Source organism: Maylandia zebra, linkage group LG7 (genome assembly GCF_041146795.1).
Source record: "Maylandia zebra isolate NMK-2024a linkage group LG7, Mzebra_GT3a, whole genome shotgun sequence".
NCBI classification, from domain to species: Eukaryota; Metazoa; Chordata; class Actinopteri; order Cichliformes; family Cichlidae; genus Maylandia; species Maylandia zebra.
In genome coordinates, this window is record NC_135173.1 from 58,909,216 (window position 1) to 58,924,277 (window position 15,062).

Genomic DNA, 15,062 nt, shown 5'->3' on the forward strand with positions numbered 1-15,062 from the left:
AAAATTAGGAGTTAAAGATTTGGCAGGTGGGGGATAGCTATGCCCACAAAGGAAGTGGCAATTAGGTGCAACAAAAAATTCAACAACATTCAGCAACTTCAAATGGCTAAAAATGACTCTAATGACTGATGATGATACAAACAGGGTGTGTATAATTCATGGAAAGTATGTTTTGCCTATGTCTATTCACTGTCACTCTCCAGCAACTGATTGTACTAAACTGTATTCGTCTAACATTTCCCTTTGATCCTGCCAATGGCAATGCCAAGGGAAGGACCTTGAAGTCAAGGCAGCTCAAGGTCTCCATATATCTCACTCAGGCTCATAGTGCCCTGGAGAGCACACTGTTGTCTTGCGACAATGGTAAAACAAGGGGGAAGTGGCAGTTATCAGTAAAAAGCTTAGTCTGATTGGCATAGGAAAGGAGTGCATGGGACCATTTAGATGGTTGGGCCATGTTCTCCACACACGCGGGTCGCATCTCCAAGGACAATCTGTACGGTGAATGTACGTTGACACTGAATGTACGGTGCGAAGACTCACACCCTGTCGGCCAATCCAAACTCCGCTTCAAAGGTGTCTGCAAATGTGACATGAAGCTCACAGATATCAACCTACACCTACCTGGGAAAGCTAGCAGATTATCGAGAGGCCTGAAGAGCTATAGTACTATCAAGGCGGGAGTTGAGAGGGTAGAGAACACCAGAAATACCAAGCTGGCTGACAGGAGACCCAAGAGGACAGCAAGCTCATACACTGCTACAGCGCCATCTTTCACCTTCACCTTTGTTTGCAGCCAGTGTACAAGAGACTGTCCCTCCAGAGTGGGACTCCACAGCCACTCTAGGATGTCCACATCCAACTCATAGCACTACACCATCGTCTCACGAGACAAACGGATGCCAATAGGATGATTCCAGCGTTCAGATTTCCTACCATATGGATTTTTTGTTACTAAATTACTTCTGTTCTTATTTATGTATTATTCATTTTTTCTAGAAGAGATGGCTTAAAAAGGTGTTATCCCTTTTTAAAAATATATCATGGCTGACCTCTCTCTCTCTCTCTATGATTACTTTTCACTCTGTTTTGTAGTGTTGTCATTCTAGTCATACCAATAATTTCACCTTCTAATGTAGTTGCACATGCAAATGGTAAATGGACTGATTCTTATATAGCGCTTTTTTTTTACTGTCCTGGAGTACTCAAAGCGCTGTATACAACATGCCACATTCACCCAGTACCACCCATTCTCACAAGCATTCACACACATTCATACTCCCATGGACATGGATGCACTGGAGAGCAACTTGTGGTTAGCATCTAGCCCAAGGATACTTGAAATGCAGACTGGAGGAGGGTTGGTGGATCGAACCACCAACCTTCTTCTGATCAGTAGGTGACCTGCTCTATCATGTGCTCTACCTGCACATGATACAATCTAGTTTAGCCAAATCCTAATGATGCTTTATTGTTAGGATTAGGATGTTGTTGCTTCAATAAGGTCAAAGACATTTCCAAGCAAACTTACTTGGAGTCTTTTACCTGCCATATCACTTTATGGGCTATAATGCTGAACTTATAATCACAGGAGACTTTAATAAACTGATAATGAAGAAGCTTGACATAACTTCATTTGGCTCACTGGTTAAGCAGACTTAAAGAAAGGTAAACTCTTTTAACTCTGTCATTCCCATATTACTAACAGAAGTGAAAGAATTGCACTAAAGAATAATTTTCAGGTATCTGCACTCTACTTGAGTATTTTTCTGACAACTTTTTACTTATACTCTCTACAAATATTTAACACAAATATACTTTGTTACTTTTGAGGTAACGCATTTGAGGTAAGATATTATTTTACATCACTACACACCTTCGCACATCAAGCAATCAATCAATCAACAATTCTATTGGGATATCAACATCGTTGCTTATCACATACAAAGGGAGGAAAGAGGGAAAAAAAAGTATGCCAAATGTATATCTTAAAAAAAACAACAACAGGCAGGTGATTTAAAATGCGATGTTTCTAACGTGTCATATCACGTTAACAATATCACCAACCACACAAACTGTTTGTGTGCAGTTTGTTACACAGTGAGTCTGTGTGCAAATGGCTCAGTAGCTGTATTTAGCAGGGAGAACAAAAACTTCACTCAAAGATGAACACAAATGTAAGACAGACAGGATTTAAACAGGATTTATTTATTTAAAGAAGAGGACTACTCAGTGACATTTGATAAGCTGGGAATTTAAAGCAAACGTATGTCCTCATTTTAATTTAAATTGTACCTGTATATGATATGAAGTTATGTTTTTCATATTGTGAAATGTCCTGCAAAACAAACTAAGTATACTAATTTTGTGTTACTGAAATACTTGGCAGTTTAATGCAGGATAAACAGGTTAGCTTGTTGTACTGTGATGAAACACTGTTTTTCACAGGGGAACACTGGCTGTGGTGTTCATGGTCAGTGTTAGGTTACAGCAAGTGTAGCAGAGATGAATTTGCATTTAAGCTGACAATGCTTAAACTCACTCAGTAAAGACAATATAAACAGTGTACTGTATGTGTAAGGGACGGAAAGCCAAGATAACTCATGAAAACTTGGGTTACATGTTGTTGAATTCAGTTGTGCAAATCCACAAACAGCAATAAACCTCGAAGCAGCTCAACACAGGTTAGCTGATAACAGCATGTACACAAAGAAAATCTACTATAGCTTACAATAGAAATTATTGAGTTGTAATTCTTTTCCCCATGTTGAGTCACTGCAACTGATCTTATCGTTCCCCCACCTGCTAAATTTCAAGTTAACTCCTGACTGTACTAATTTTTCTGTTTAGGTGTGGATGCAAAGTCAAAAAAGTTGGTATTCCCATATACCACTATTATATCACTGTAGAAAGAGGTTCATTTAGCTTTGCACAAAACAGTCGTGCTTGGAAAGGTCCTTCAAAGACCTACTTTTCTTACTTTGGATATATATTTAGGAGCTTGTACTTTTTCACTCGAGTAAAGAAGTTGAATCAGTACTTTAACTTTTACTGGAGTATTTTTTACTAAAAAGTATTTGTACATCTACCTAAGTAAAGTAAATGGTTCTTCTCACTTGAAAACCCATTTAAGCCAGCCAGCTAGCTGGCTAGCTTCGCTGACTCACACAGCTGTACTTTTGCCACCTCTGACCACTGATTCAGTTATTGGTAAAATTTACAAAAAAACAAGTCCCATCCAATAAAACAGAATTAGTATTTAAAATCAACATAATATTTTGATTTTGATGCAGATCATTAATTAATGCCATTGCTAATGGAGTTTTATCCTGATGTCCTTCAGTTGGAGAACAGGAGTCCATCCAAGTTTTACGGTGGGCTTACCAACAGTGTCTCTGAAGAGCAGAATCCCACAGCAGCTGGTGAATCAACAACAATCCATCATATCCTTTTCCCTTCTACAGCCAATTGTCAAAAATAAACTCTTTTTTTACATAAATACAGTATTTACACACATTTGATTAATGAAAAATTGGTATTTCATTGGAATTCACTTTAATTTTACTCAACTAGCTGCCTCAGCATACTGGTGTAGACAACAGCTGGCTGTCTTCTGCTTATTAACTGGAATCACCTCTTTGTTCAGTATTGTTTCCATGGTATCTTACTATTTTTCATTTGTTCTGTAGAAAATATTAATTGTTTGTAAATCTTGTTACATACATTTGCAAGCACATTTTACACAAGGACTACCAACTGAGGTAGCAGGGGTAAACACAGATCCAGGGCTTCATCCCCACAAGAGCATCGCATCTTAATCATAAAACAACCTTTAAGGTTAATTCCTGCGTTTGTATGTACAAATCTTCTATTCTGGATTAGATTCAGTCAAACTGTAAGTCACAGGGCTGAAGGTAATGAAGACTCAGCTTCTGTCATTTTTGCTACAGTACTGATCCTTCATTAAAATAACGAGGCCTTGAGATGATGTCACATTTTTTCTGGTGAATAAAAGTTTATGAGTGGGGATGTGCACTTCCCACCTTCCACTTCCTTATGACGATGACACTCAGACTAAACTAAATCTAACAGTCATCTAACACTGTCATCCACATTTATACACTGATGCATCTTTTCACCCAATTATAAGCCCAACATGGGCCAAAAACCAACGTGTTCATGCACACATTATAGCAGCGTAACAAATAACAGAGAACATGGAAACTTAGGGAACGAATCCAACCCCACAAAAGTCTTCCATTGATTGGATTTTTATAGAGATCATATAAGACTTGTTCTGGTGAAGATCAAAGCAGGTGCACTGGCACGACAGTCACACATCCAGCATCACAGAGCTTCTTCGACAGTGTCATATTCTTCTTGACTCTAATGCTGATGTCAGCATTATCAAATTCCTTATTCAGTCTGTAATTCTCAAACAACAGTTTGGCACGATAATATCCTGCTCAATAAAGGCTGCTCTCATTCAAATGACATAAGGTTTGCAGGTATCTGTTGAGAGAACAGAGCAGATATTTAGCACAAGTAATGGAAAAAATTACAACAAGCAACTAGTAGGTTGAATAAGAGGGAATGTGGTATATGATGAAGAATTTCTAGACTGTGTACCCAGACAGTCCTTTAATGTTTAGTGTCTTCTCCTGTGATTGGTCACTTTCAACTGTCAACAGTAAGGAAGATCCATCTCTACAATGCGGTTCACAAAATAGCCAAAATGTCTCATATGATGCTATTTTCTGAGTCCTTGATAATCCTAATGGCCGACAACTAACTTGTGAAAGTTGCTAGCACTGACGTTAACTAACTTGAATTGAAGCATTGAATTTACATTCTTTTCATAGCAACTCTAAATAACTGTATGCATCACATATACCACTCTGTAATACAAGTTAGTTTAGAGAAACAGCACTGCAAATATGTAGATGCTCCTCAGTTTACCTTGACTCACTAAAATAATTTTTTTTAAATAATTTGGCAAAACTAGGAATGCACAGTAAGTGACAGGCTGGAGACCAGAAGTGCTGAAGGTGACCAGCTAAAGGACTGAATACAAACATTTCTGTGCATCTATATGTGCAAACGTGTGTTTTTTGCTTACACTTTGAAACTAACAAACACCACATTCCTATTTGTATAGCTGTTTCAGTTCCTTTTTTTTGATTCACTAAACACAAAACAACATCATCTGTCTGATGATTCTATAAAAGATTAAGAATGAGGAACGAGGCCATGGTCCTCAGCTGGAAAAGGGCGGAGTGCACAGTACTCATTAGGGACAAGCTGCTTCCCCAAGTGGAGGAGTCTTTGAGATGTTGTTCATGAGTGAGGGAAGCAGAATATTGACACACAGATTGGGACTGTGACTTCAGTGAGGCAGATCCTGTACCAGTCTGTTGTGGCGAAGAGAATGATGACTAGGGATTGATAAGAATTTAGCAATTCCAATTACATTATTGATATCACTCTTGGCTCCACTTTGATTCATGAAAATTAATTACATGCTGCATGGTCAAATGTTTGTGCATGTTGGAGGCATTTCTTCTCTTTGTTGTGATGAGTGTTGGGGTCATTACTCAAAATTAATCATTGCACATATTACACAGAACAATTTTTCTTAAAATTAATACAGTAAGTTACTTAATTAACCCAGAAGACAGACTTTGGTTATACTACTTGTTATGTTACTTTCATTTTACTCTGTAAAATGATCTGAAACACACAGTCTCATAATTACTATTTAACAATATAAACCTACAAGCTACAGCCCCCACACACCAGGACAAATCAGAGATGGAAACCAGCACAAAGAGACTTTAAAGCACAGGTGTTGAACTCCAGACCTCGAGGGCTGCTGTGCTGCTTGTTTTCCAACTAACCTGCCCTTGTAGCTTCTTATTGGCAAAGCACACCTGATCCAGGTAATCAGCAGCAGGTAGGGCAGGGATATCTCAAAAGCAAGCAGGATGCTGGCCATCGAGGACTGGAGTTTGACACTCCTGCTTTAAAGCAACTGCCACAGTGATTCTACTTTAGAAACTTGAACCGGTAGAAACAGAGCCTGCAGCCTGACTGCTCATCAGTTTGTTACCTGTTGAAGTTCAGCAGCAGCTCACTTTATCATGGTGCTGGGCTGGAGTGAGCATTTACTCAGCTTTAATATCACTCTAGATTTTTGGCTAGCTTAATGTTAGCATGCTTCCTTTGCAGGTGCTTGCAAAGTTCCAAAATTGTGTTAACAGTATAATGCAGTTGTTTCTGTCCTTGAAAAGTCTCCACTTTACCATCGCGCTTTCATCCTTTTGTGCAATAAAAATAAAAGTAATGTCCATATCCACGATGGAGACTGCGCCACTATTTTTCTCCTCTGACACACGAACTGAAATCAGCTGATTGATCCCTAGCAAAGCTGTAGTTTTGTTTATTTATTATGTCCCTACCTTCACTTATGGTCATGAGCTTTAGGTAGTGACTGAAAGAATAAGCTAGCAGATGCTAGTGGTTTAAGCAAACCTTCTCTAAAGGTTGACTGGCCTCTCAGAGACAGGATGAGGAGTTCAGTCATTTAAGAGTGGTTCAGAGTAGAGCTGCTACTCCTCAAAAATAAACAGGACCTAGTTGAGCTCAACCAGTGCTGCAAATACAACACAAGAAGGAATACTGCTTTAATAAAATAAAATGAAATTTGTTTAAATCACGTTTTAATGAAAAAGGACCGTTTAATCTGACCAAACCAGACGAGCGAGCCAAACGATATGTTGTGTGTGCTTAGCTTACCTGAGGTCTACTTTTTCTACAAGCCTCCTCTAGGTTTTTGTGCCAGATGATTGCTGAAAACCTGGACCCCGTCTGGAACTTGTAAACATTGCCTGTAAAGTGACATAAATGGTCTTCATGTGAGTATCTAAAATAGTCACATGAATAAAGACAAAAAAGACAAATAAAATAGGCAAGTTTTGCTGATGGTGGGAGGCTGACCTGTTTCTGGGTCACTGAGCTGGAAGATGTTGGGTCGGGCTGGGTCATCTGGCAGTACCACCATCCAGCCAGTCACACAAACTTTTTTACAAGGCCTTGACTTGTACTGTGGCAAACACAGAGCATAAAATGAATTTATCCACTTGCCCTCACTGTACAATTCTGCACTTATCAGGGGAAAACCTTCACCTTAAATACAACTTTATGTGGCTGTGCAATACACACTTAAAGCCAAAATGTGGACATAGTTTCTCTGAAAGTGTCAAGACATTAGCAGCAGATCTTTATGTGTAGTAGTGTAGTGTGTAGTTTCCAAATGCCCCGCCATATCTTGGACAATTGTCCAATTGTCATCACTGTTCACTAAAGCTTGCCACAAGAAATTTTGACCAGTTGTCCAGTACTAACCATTTGGGTTAGATCAAAGTTCCTTACAACTTTACAGCAGAGCACAAGCTTAGTGTGTTCTAGACTAGAAAAAGACAAAAATGTGATGTGGAGAGATGAGTTCTAACTTTGAGAGTTTTGCGACACGGATTCAACACGTTCCTTTCCATCATTTTTCAAATGTGTTGTTCAAAATGAGGAGAGGCTTTAGGAAAAATAAACTTCTCATTTTCAGCATTTGATGCATGACGACCAATTCATTCATTTCTTCTATGAACAGGAAAGAAAACATAATAGAATAAAGAGGCACCACTGTGCAAATTTGTAACGGAAAGCCTTATCTGTTTTCATAGGAATTAAGTAACCTGTGACTACCTCTATAAAAGAATAGGAAAGACATCAGCAATTAATCTAGGAAGTGTAATAAGAACATTTCCAAACAATTTAAAGCCCATAATTCTAAAGCAATAAGGTGGAAAACACCTCAGACATTTGTTAATCTTTCCAGGAATGGACATTGCAGCAAAATTGCCTCAAGGTCCTGCTGTACAATGGAGTATATCTAAGAATATAACCAAGCTGTTATCAAGTTTTTTTTATTAACTCTATATTCTTGTTCAAGCTATCTTCAAGTGGAGCTATGAAGATTTTCAAGGTTTATGGTGGGAGCATTTAAAATTTTTAGCTTTTTACATCACTATATTATCCCATTCTCTCCTGCATGAGCAGATATAAAAAAAATATATAATAATTGGAACACAAATATTTTTCTGCAAACATCACATAAAATAAAATATGTCCTCAGGTACATCTGTGATCATTTTCACATCATATGACTGTAGAAATCTGAAATTATTACATCCAGTAGTCACAAAAATTTCCCTATTCACTGCTGCAGATATTGAAAATTAATAAAAAATTACAATAAACTTGGTTTGCGCAAACTCTTTATAACATTATTTTCTAATTTTAAATATTTGATATGTTTCCTATGCTCTGTTCTGAATAAAAGATGGGTTAATTAGTTAGTTTGGAAAATAATCACATTCTGTTTCTGATGACATTTTACACAGCACCCCGGGGAGTCAGACTTCCTTGTATTTTTTTAAAAGTGGTCTTGAGCAACAGTTCTCCAGGTTTTCTGAAGGCATTTCAAGATTGTTCGTTAGGCATTGGCTGCTTTTTTACTCATTTAAAGACCAGTCCTTACTACCTGACCATTTTCAGTGGAATGATTTTTTTGTTTAATAACCCACTTACACAATCATTCGAACATAAAAACTTTGTTATTTTGTTACTAGATGGCTGTCACAAAAACACATCATTTGATCACATTGTGTTAGCTGAATCTACTAAAGTGCCACAAATAACACAGTTTGACAGGCATAGAAGCATACTTTTTCTTCAACGAGTTGCTTTTCAAAGAGCTGTTACTGAAAACTTGGCATTTGTCAGCTCAATGCAGTGTGTATTTCCAGACATGTGAAGCACAAATGAAGAAGTGACAGTTATAAAAAAATAAATAAAAAAAACCCTACACCACATGAACAGTGTCTGAAAGTCAAGTTCTTAAGAAATAAAAATAGTGCATCTAATTGTGAAGATCATGACAATGATACCAAACACACTGCCAATGCACTGAAAGCATACCCGGAAAGAAAAACACACAATAGAACACTAACAGAGAGCCAAACAAAAGGGCCGCCATCGTCTAGTAGTCACACTAATAATTATAATAACAATAATAATATATTTTCAGTAATAAGATCAAATTTGGAGCCTCTGTTCTAAAGAGTTTCATGTTTGTTTCACTTGCCATGATCTAGTACAACCAAATTAAGGACAAGGTTAATGTCAAATAATTCCTAATGCTTTTATTATTATTTTATCATTGTCACACTACCTGCTTTTGTCCCAAAAGCCAACTAAAATGACAAAATGATATATTGGGGCCCTAAGAAAGCATTCCATAAAAGCAGAGTATAGGCAGTTTTATTTTATGCATTTTTTTTATTTTACTTTGAGCTTTGACTGTACTTGAGATTATTTAGTTAGTTATGCATTTAAGAAAATGTTTTCTTTAAAAACATAAAATTTTATATGGGTTAAATACAATCAAAACATTTTTTGACAGATGTTGTATGCAGTTAAACTTAAAACCTTGCAATTTCTGAAATGCAAACCAATGAGCAGTTCAGACCTGTGTTTTTTCTATTTTGAATATTTATTAGTCTTCATTAATAAGACAAAAGCATTTCTTATCCAATTACTTGATTAATCAACATAATACTCAATAACTAGGAATTGCTAATTGCAGCCCTAATTAGGTGTATTTAGTTTTTCACACACTCCTTCATTTTTCAGTTGTCTCGTTTTGTTTTTCATTTGAGCTTTTATTTAAATAAAGTTTAAACACAGTAAAGAACAGACTTTTTTGTAATTATGTGCTCATACATAAAACCTTACAACTGGAAGAGGGGGTATTTTCTTTTTCACATGACTTTAGGTGTAGACTCATGTTTTCAAGGCATCACACTTACATGCTTCCTCTCAGAGTCCCTCAGTGCTTTCGCTCCATAGAACGTCAGTGTTGATCCAGACAAAATGATCCAAAATCTGGTCCACGAGGACAACTGTTAGAGAGAAATATATAGAGAGGCTGAAAACAGCTCACTGTCAGCTCACAGTTTTTTTTTAAGTTGCTGATATTCAGTACTAGACTGAATGCAAAATAACTCACTTAAACAACAATGAAAGTTCATGTCAATGGAAAATTGTACTTAGTAGTCAGTATAATCTTTTAATGATATAAGTTTGCATATGGTAGAATACTGCATGTAATCATTTGTGTTTAGAAGTATATAGTTGGTGGCATATTGAAAGAATGTCTCATCCTAGGAGGTCTGTAACATTCCAGGGTGTTCTGGCGTTCACCCCCACATCCTAGGAGCATGGGAGAGGTCGTACCTTGTCTTATTCTTTTACGGTAGGATTAACGTAGCTATGTCAGTTTTAGTCTAAGTGTTTTTTTACATATAGATGAACTGTTGGATTTTCCAGACCAGCAGGTTAAGGGAAGTCGTTTATGGGGCCACACTCTGACCCCACACACACACACACACACACACACACACACACACACACACACACACACACACACACACACACACGTATACCTCCACATTCCAATGTAAGGAACAAACGCTCACTGAAGCATATAAATAAAGACCAGGGCAGTCCTCAGTGCGAGTCTCAGTTCTGGAGGCTGCCCTTGCTAGCAAGAAGTTCTGTGTGTTTCTCTTCTCTGAGTCTCTACTGAAGAAGTGTTTTAGAGTATATCTCTTAACAGTTCACCATACCTTGGGCTTTCGTCCCTCCTTCAGCAGTGTTTTCCTTCGCAGTGGTCCTTCAATGGTCACTCTACCAGCTTCACTGCATCCATAGCAGGAGTTGGTAGCAGAGTAGCTAAGGATGTTGGGTAGTAAAGAACATTTAACACTGTAAGCAACTAAAACAGTATTCAGAGCTCAGTGAGTGCAGTTAAAGCTACCTTTAAGAGACTCTTTAAACAAAAGGAACATCCATAATTGTTTCTAAAAATAGCTGCTGGCAAACCATGAACGTCACTGTGTGGTGTTTTCCTACTTAATTTGGTAAACGGACACTTTAGAGACTTAAACAATGACCATATCACAACATACAGTCAGTGTTTCTATAACTAGAAAATCTCTTTTTAATTAAGTGGAAAGCAAAGCAACATAATTCTAACATCCAAGCAGTCAGGAAATGAAGGGAGTTAAAACGTCAAACATGTGTGTCAAATACAAATAATGACTTCATTCTCTTTTAAGACTGTAATACTAATTTCTTACTTTGTTGAGTCACTGTACCTGTAAACATAGCTTCGGCTCCGGGGAGAGTTGCGAAGAGGGACCCTCCAGTTCGGGCCCAGTGTTGCATACATGCGGCCCCTGTTTGTCATAAATTATCATAGTCAGCCTTCGTGGTTGGATAGGTCAGTGCTCAACATCATCGAACCCGAAGTGTAAACCAAAGTCAACACTTTACAGTAATATATGACTAAACATGTCATATTGTCCACTCCCAGCCTCTACACAGAAAATAATCTACCTCATTTGCAAAATTGCATTTCCTCTTTTTGGAATATCTGTTAACTACAGAGAACTGCTGTTCTAATAACTTTAAGCCTCATTGAAAATTTTAAAATGAATTTATCATAGCTTCAGTATAAGGACAGCGGGGTGATAAATTCTAAAGGGACTGACCAAAATACTGTTGATAATAGTCTTTTCATCTCATTGTACTACAACCTATTAGTGGTTCTAAAACAAAGTTCTTTTTCCCCGTTAATGTGAAAATTTGTGGGGGGAAAAAACTGTCATTTAAAAAAAATTCCTATTTCAAAATTGTTACAATTATAATTGTCTCTCACCTCTCCACTGCAGGTGATAGCTCCTCCCAAAAGGAACTTTCACTACTGCCTATCATAGGAAAAAAGAAAAACAAATGTAAAAGTCTAAAGATTTGGTTTTGCTAATAAATTGAGTACTTGGGAATATTTTCATCACACATACCTAATGACAGGCCATTGGACACAGATGTACTGTGCGGATCATTTCTGACTGGGCTCTGAGATTCTAAGAAGCTGTCATCTAGCAGGTGTCGTGTTTTCTCTATAGGAAATGTGGCACTCCTGCTTTCTGACATGCCATACTGACACATCACACTGTGGACAGAGATCAACCATCAGACAATCAATGAAACAGAGATGCTGGTTGTACATTTTATGTGTCATGTCATGGCTCAGGTAAAGAAATCCTGAACACTGATTGTAGGTAACAGAAGCATTTCATGGCCTTGAAGTTCACTTTGAATCTATCATCCTTTTTTCTGCTTGTTCTATTCTTGTTCTATAACTGTGAACAAGCATAAAAGACAATATTATTTTCTGGACAAGAATTCATTCATTTAACACGGGGGTGTCGAACTCCAGGCCTCAATGGCTGGTGTCCTGCAGGTTTTAGATCTCACCCTGGGTCGACACACCTGAATCAAATGATTAGTTCATTACCAGGCCTCTGGAGAACTTCAAGAAATCTTGATGAGGTAATTTAACCATTTAAATCAGCTGTGTTGAATCAAGGACACATCTAAAACCTGCAGGACACCGGTCCTCAAGGCCTGGAGTTCGACAAGTGTGCCTAACATGTTGCATGTGTTTTCTTTCTTTTGTTCCCATCTTTCTACCATTTTATCGCGCTCTGTTGGAAACGGCCAACATTACATTAGTCCTCTATTTTTAAATAATATTTTGAATGCATGTAAAGTCTATGATATTTGTCAAATATAAACCAATATTCCATAACCAACACACCATACTACTAATTACAAATAACATGAATGCATCTCAAATGGTTTAAACAGTTTATAGAAAGACAGTAAGTCTTCATTTAAGGCAGGTTATTTAATGTCCTTAATGGCTTCCTGTTGGGTAACTCTCATTTGTTTGTCACCCCTTCATATGGAAAGAGCAGCATGGGAATTCCAAACACCAGTTAGGCAATGACAACCTTACAGAGTTATTATATTACACAGATTTTTTTTTCCAAGTCAGATTCGTTTATAACTCATTACTCTGCTTTTGTTGAGGACAATACTGATGTGTACAAAACGATCAAACAGCTGGAGAATACAGATACAGAAACAATGGGCAACCATGGATCAGTCATTGTACACTGCAGACCATGAATTGGACTATGGGACTACCTACACCCCCATAACAGTGCACTGTCCATATTACAACCATTCCTTTCCATACCAGTCAATGAAAGCTTTTTGGAAACATTTTGGATTTATACATTATAGGCCAAGAATGACTTGGATTTTACTGCTTTTAAAAAAGCATTAGTTTGTCCTTCTATGAGCACTCATATTATTTGTATTCAGTACACTGTATTTTTCTGTGTTGCTTTCAGTGAAGTCTGTTTAATTCCCTAATAAAGGCTTGTGCTCCAAAATGTTAAACAAGAACATGCCATGAGGATGAATTATTTTAATAATATTGTTTTAATATTATTACTACTATTAAAATTGGTAATAGCTTGTTCTGCTTACTTGTTTCCTAGACTGTGACTCTTCCTGTGGTGAGAGGGAGGGGGGGTGGGAATATGAACCCCCACAGACGCATCAGGGCAAGTAGGTCGTCGGTTATACCTCATAGAGGCTGATACCTCACACAGACCTGAAACATAAAAGGTCATTAATAGTACTTATGTGCAATTTACTTATGTGCAACTCTTTTAAATTGACTTGTAGTAGGCTACTTTGGTTACTTGAAACTCATGTGTCTTATTTAATCCCATTCACATTTATTATTTCACAATGATTTTCTTCTGACAGCGCAAAAAAAGGGTTCATGATAAATTGGTTACTGTATATCTGAATTTCTTTCTTTCACATCTTCAAAGTAGCAAACGAAAGCAGCAGTGGAACAAGTGCGAGTCCTTTATTTGCCTGGTATTGAGACTTTCAGGTTATGTGCCGCTTATTGGTTACTAGTCTGTGTGAGACCTTAAATAATATATTAAGGCACAAAGAACACTTCTGATATTAGAAACTAGATCAATTATTAACAATGCAGAGAATTAAGGCTTATGGAGCATTAAAGCAGGATTTTGTGAAATCACTGGCCAAAAATCAACAAAACCCATAATCATATTGTAATTCAATTAGTGTGTGAAACAAATTCACTAAAATAAAATATAGTTTATGACAGAGGACCTCTGGCCGATCACAAATCTTTTCAGACTTGAATTTAAACAGGGTTTACATTTAATGGGATGCTACAAATGAAACACATACATGCATATGCTTATTCTCATTTCAAAGGGCTTAGAAGTAAGAGTGCATTCCTTATAAATGCACATAAAAAGGTACCAAGGGCTTTCACTGGCCTGCTGGCCACACTCTGAGACCTCAGGGTGTATTAAAAAAACAACTCAACACCACAGCCACTAGAGGGCACTGGTAAGGTGCAAACTGACCACATAAAAGCCTTTGTTAACATAATTAATCAGTGCAGTCATCCCGTGTAAGTGCCTACATAAATTTATCATCAGTCCAGTCACAGTTTCTGGCAGCACTGCTGATGGACTAGTAAATTGATCCACTGTTCCTATGTGCTTTCTGCGCCAGTGGAACCTCTGACTCACTGTGCCTTCCCTCTCACTGGAAACCCACTGGGGGCCAGTCATTTTGACCATTTGGGACCCATAAGGCCAGTCTGTGTTCAGCATGTTCAGCTTTGAACACTTTAGATTTGCATGAAGTTATTTTTTTTTAAAGATTTTTTAGTATAGCAGGATCTTTTGATCTCATATGGAGCATACAGAGCTGAACAAAAGACATACAAGCAGCTGTATATCATTGTGTCTATTGGTGGGGTTGTTGGGAAAGCAGATGCATTCCCAGTCATGATGTAATGTGGAATTTGTTGAAATCAGAATCGTTCTACCAGCAGGAGGAATAGATTTAGAGCTCTATTAGCAATCAGTATTGCAGTGCAGTAAAGGTAAATTGAAGGAATATAACACACATTAAGGCAGTTTCTTTTCCCAAAACTGGGAATAAAGTGATTTTTCTAGGAAAGAACGTTCTTA

At 37.5% G+C, this 15,062-nt stretch overlaps 1 protein-coding gene across 1 annotated transcript in view; it reads right to left on the reverse strand.

The window, feature by feature from the left end:
- Nucleotides 1–2,192: 2,192 nt before the first annotated feature.
- The window catches only part of LOC101469782 (ras-specific guanine nucleotide-releasing factor RalGPS1), a 91,112-nt gene continuing 78,242 nt past the window's right edge, over nucleotides 2,193–15,062 (reverse strand). Inside the window, exons 12-20 of the mRNA XM_024803287.2 lie at nucleotides 13,519–13,645; nucleotides 11,979–12,130; nucleotides 11,837–11,885; nucleotides 11,274–11,354; nucleotides 10,743–10,848; nucleotides 9,924–10,016; nucleotides 6,997–7,102; nucleotides 6,796–6,887; nucleotides 2,193–4,512 (exon numbers count right to left, since the gene is read on the reverse strand). Of these exons, the coding sequence (XP_024659055.1) occupies nucleotides 4,483–4,512; nucleotides 6,796–6,887; nucleotides 6,997–7,102; nucleotides 9,924–10,016; nucleotides 10,743–10,848; nucleotides 11,274–11,354; nucleotides 11,837–11,885; nucleotides 11,979–12,130; nucleotides 13,519–13,645 (836 nt within the window). The 3' untranslated portion in view covers nucleotides 2,193–4,482. The remainder of the gene's footprint in view (nucleotides 4,513–6,795; nucleotides 6,888–6,996; nucleotides 7,103–9,923; nucleotides 10,017–10,742; nucleotides 10,849–11,273; nucleotides 11,355–11,836; nucleotides 11,886–11,978; nucleotides 12,131–13,518; nucleotides 13,646–15,062) is intronic.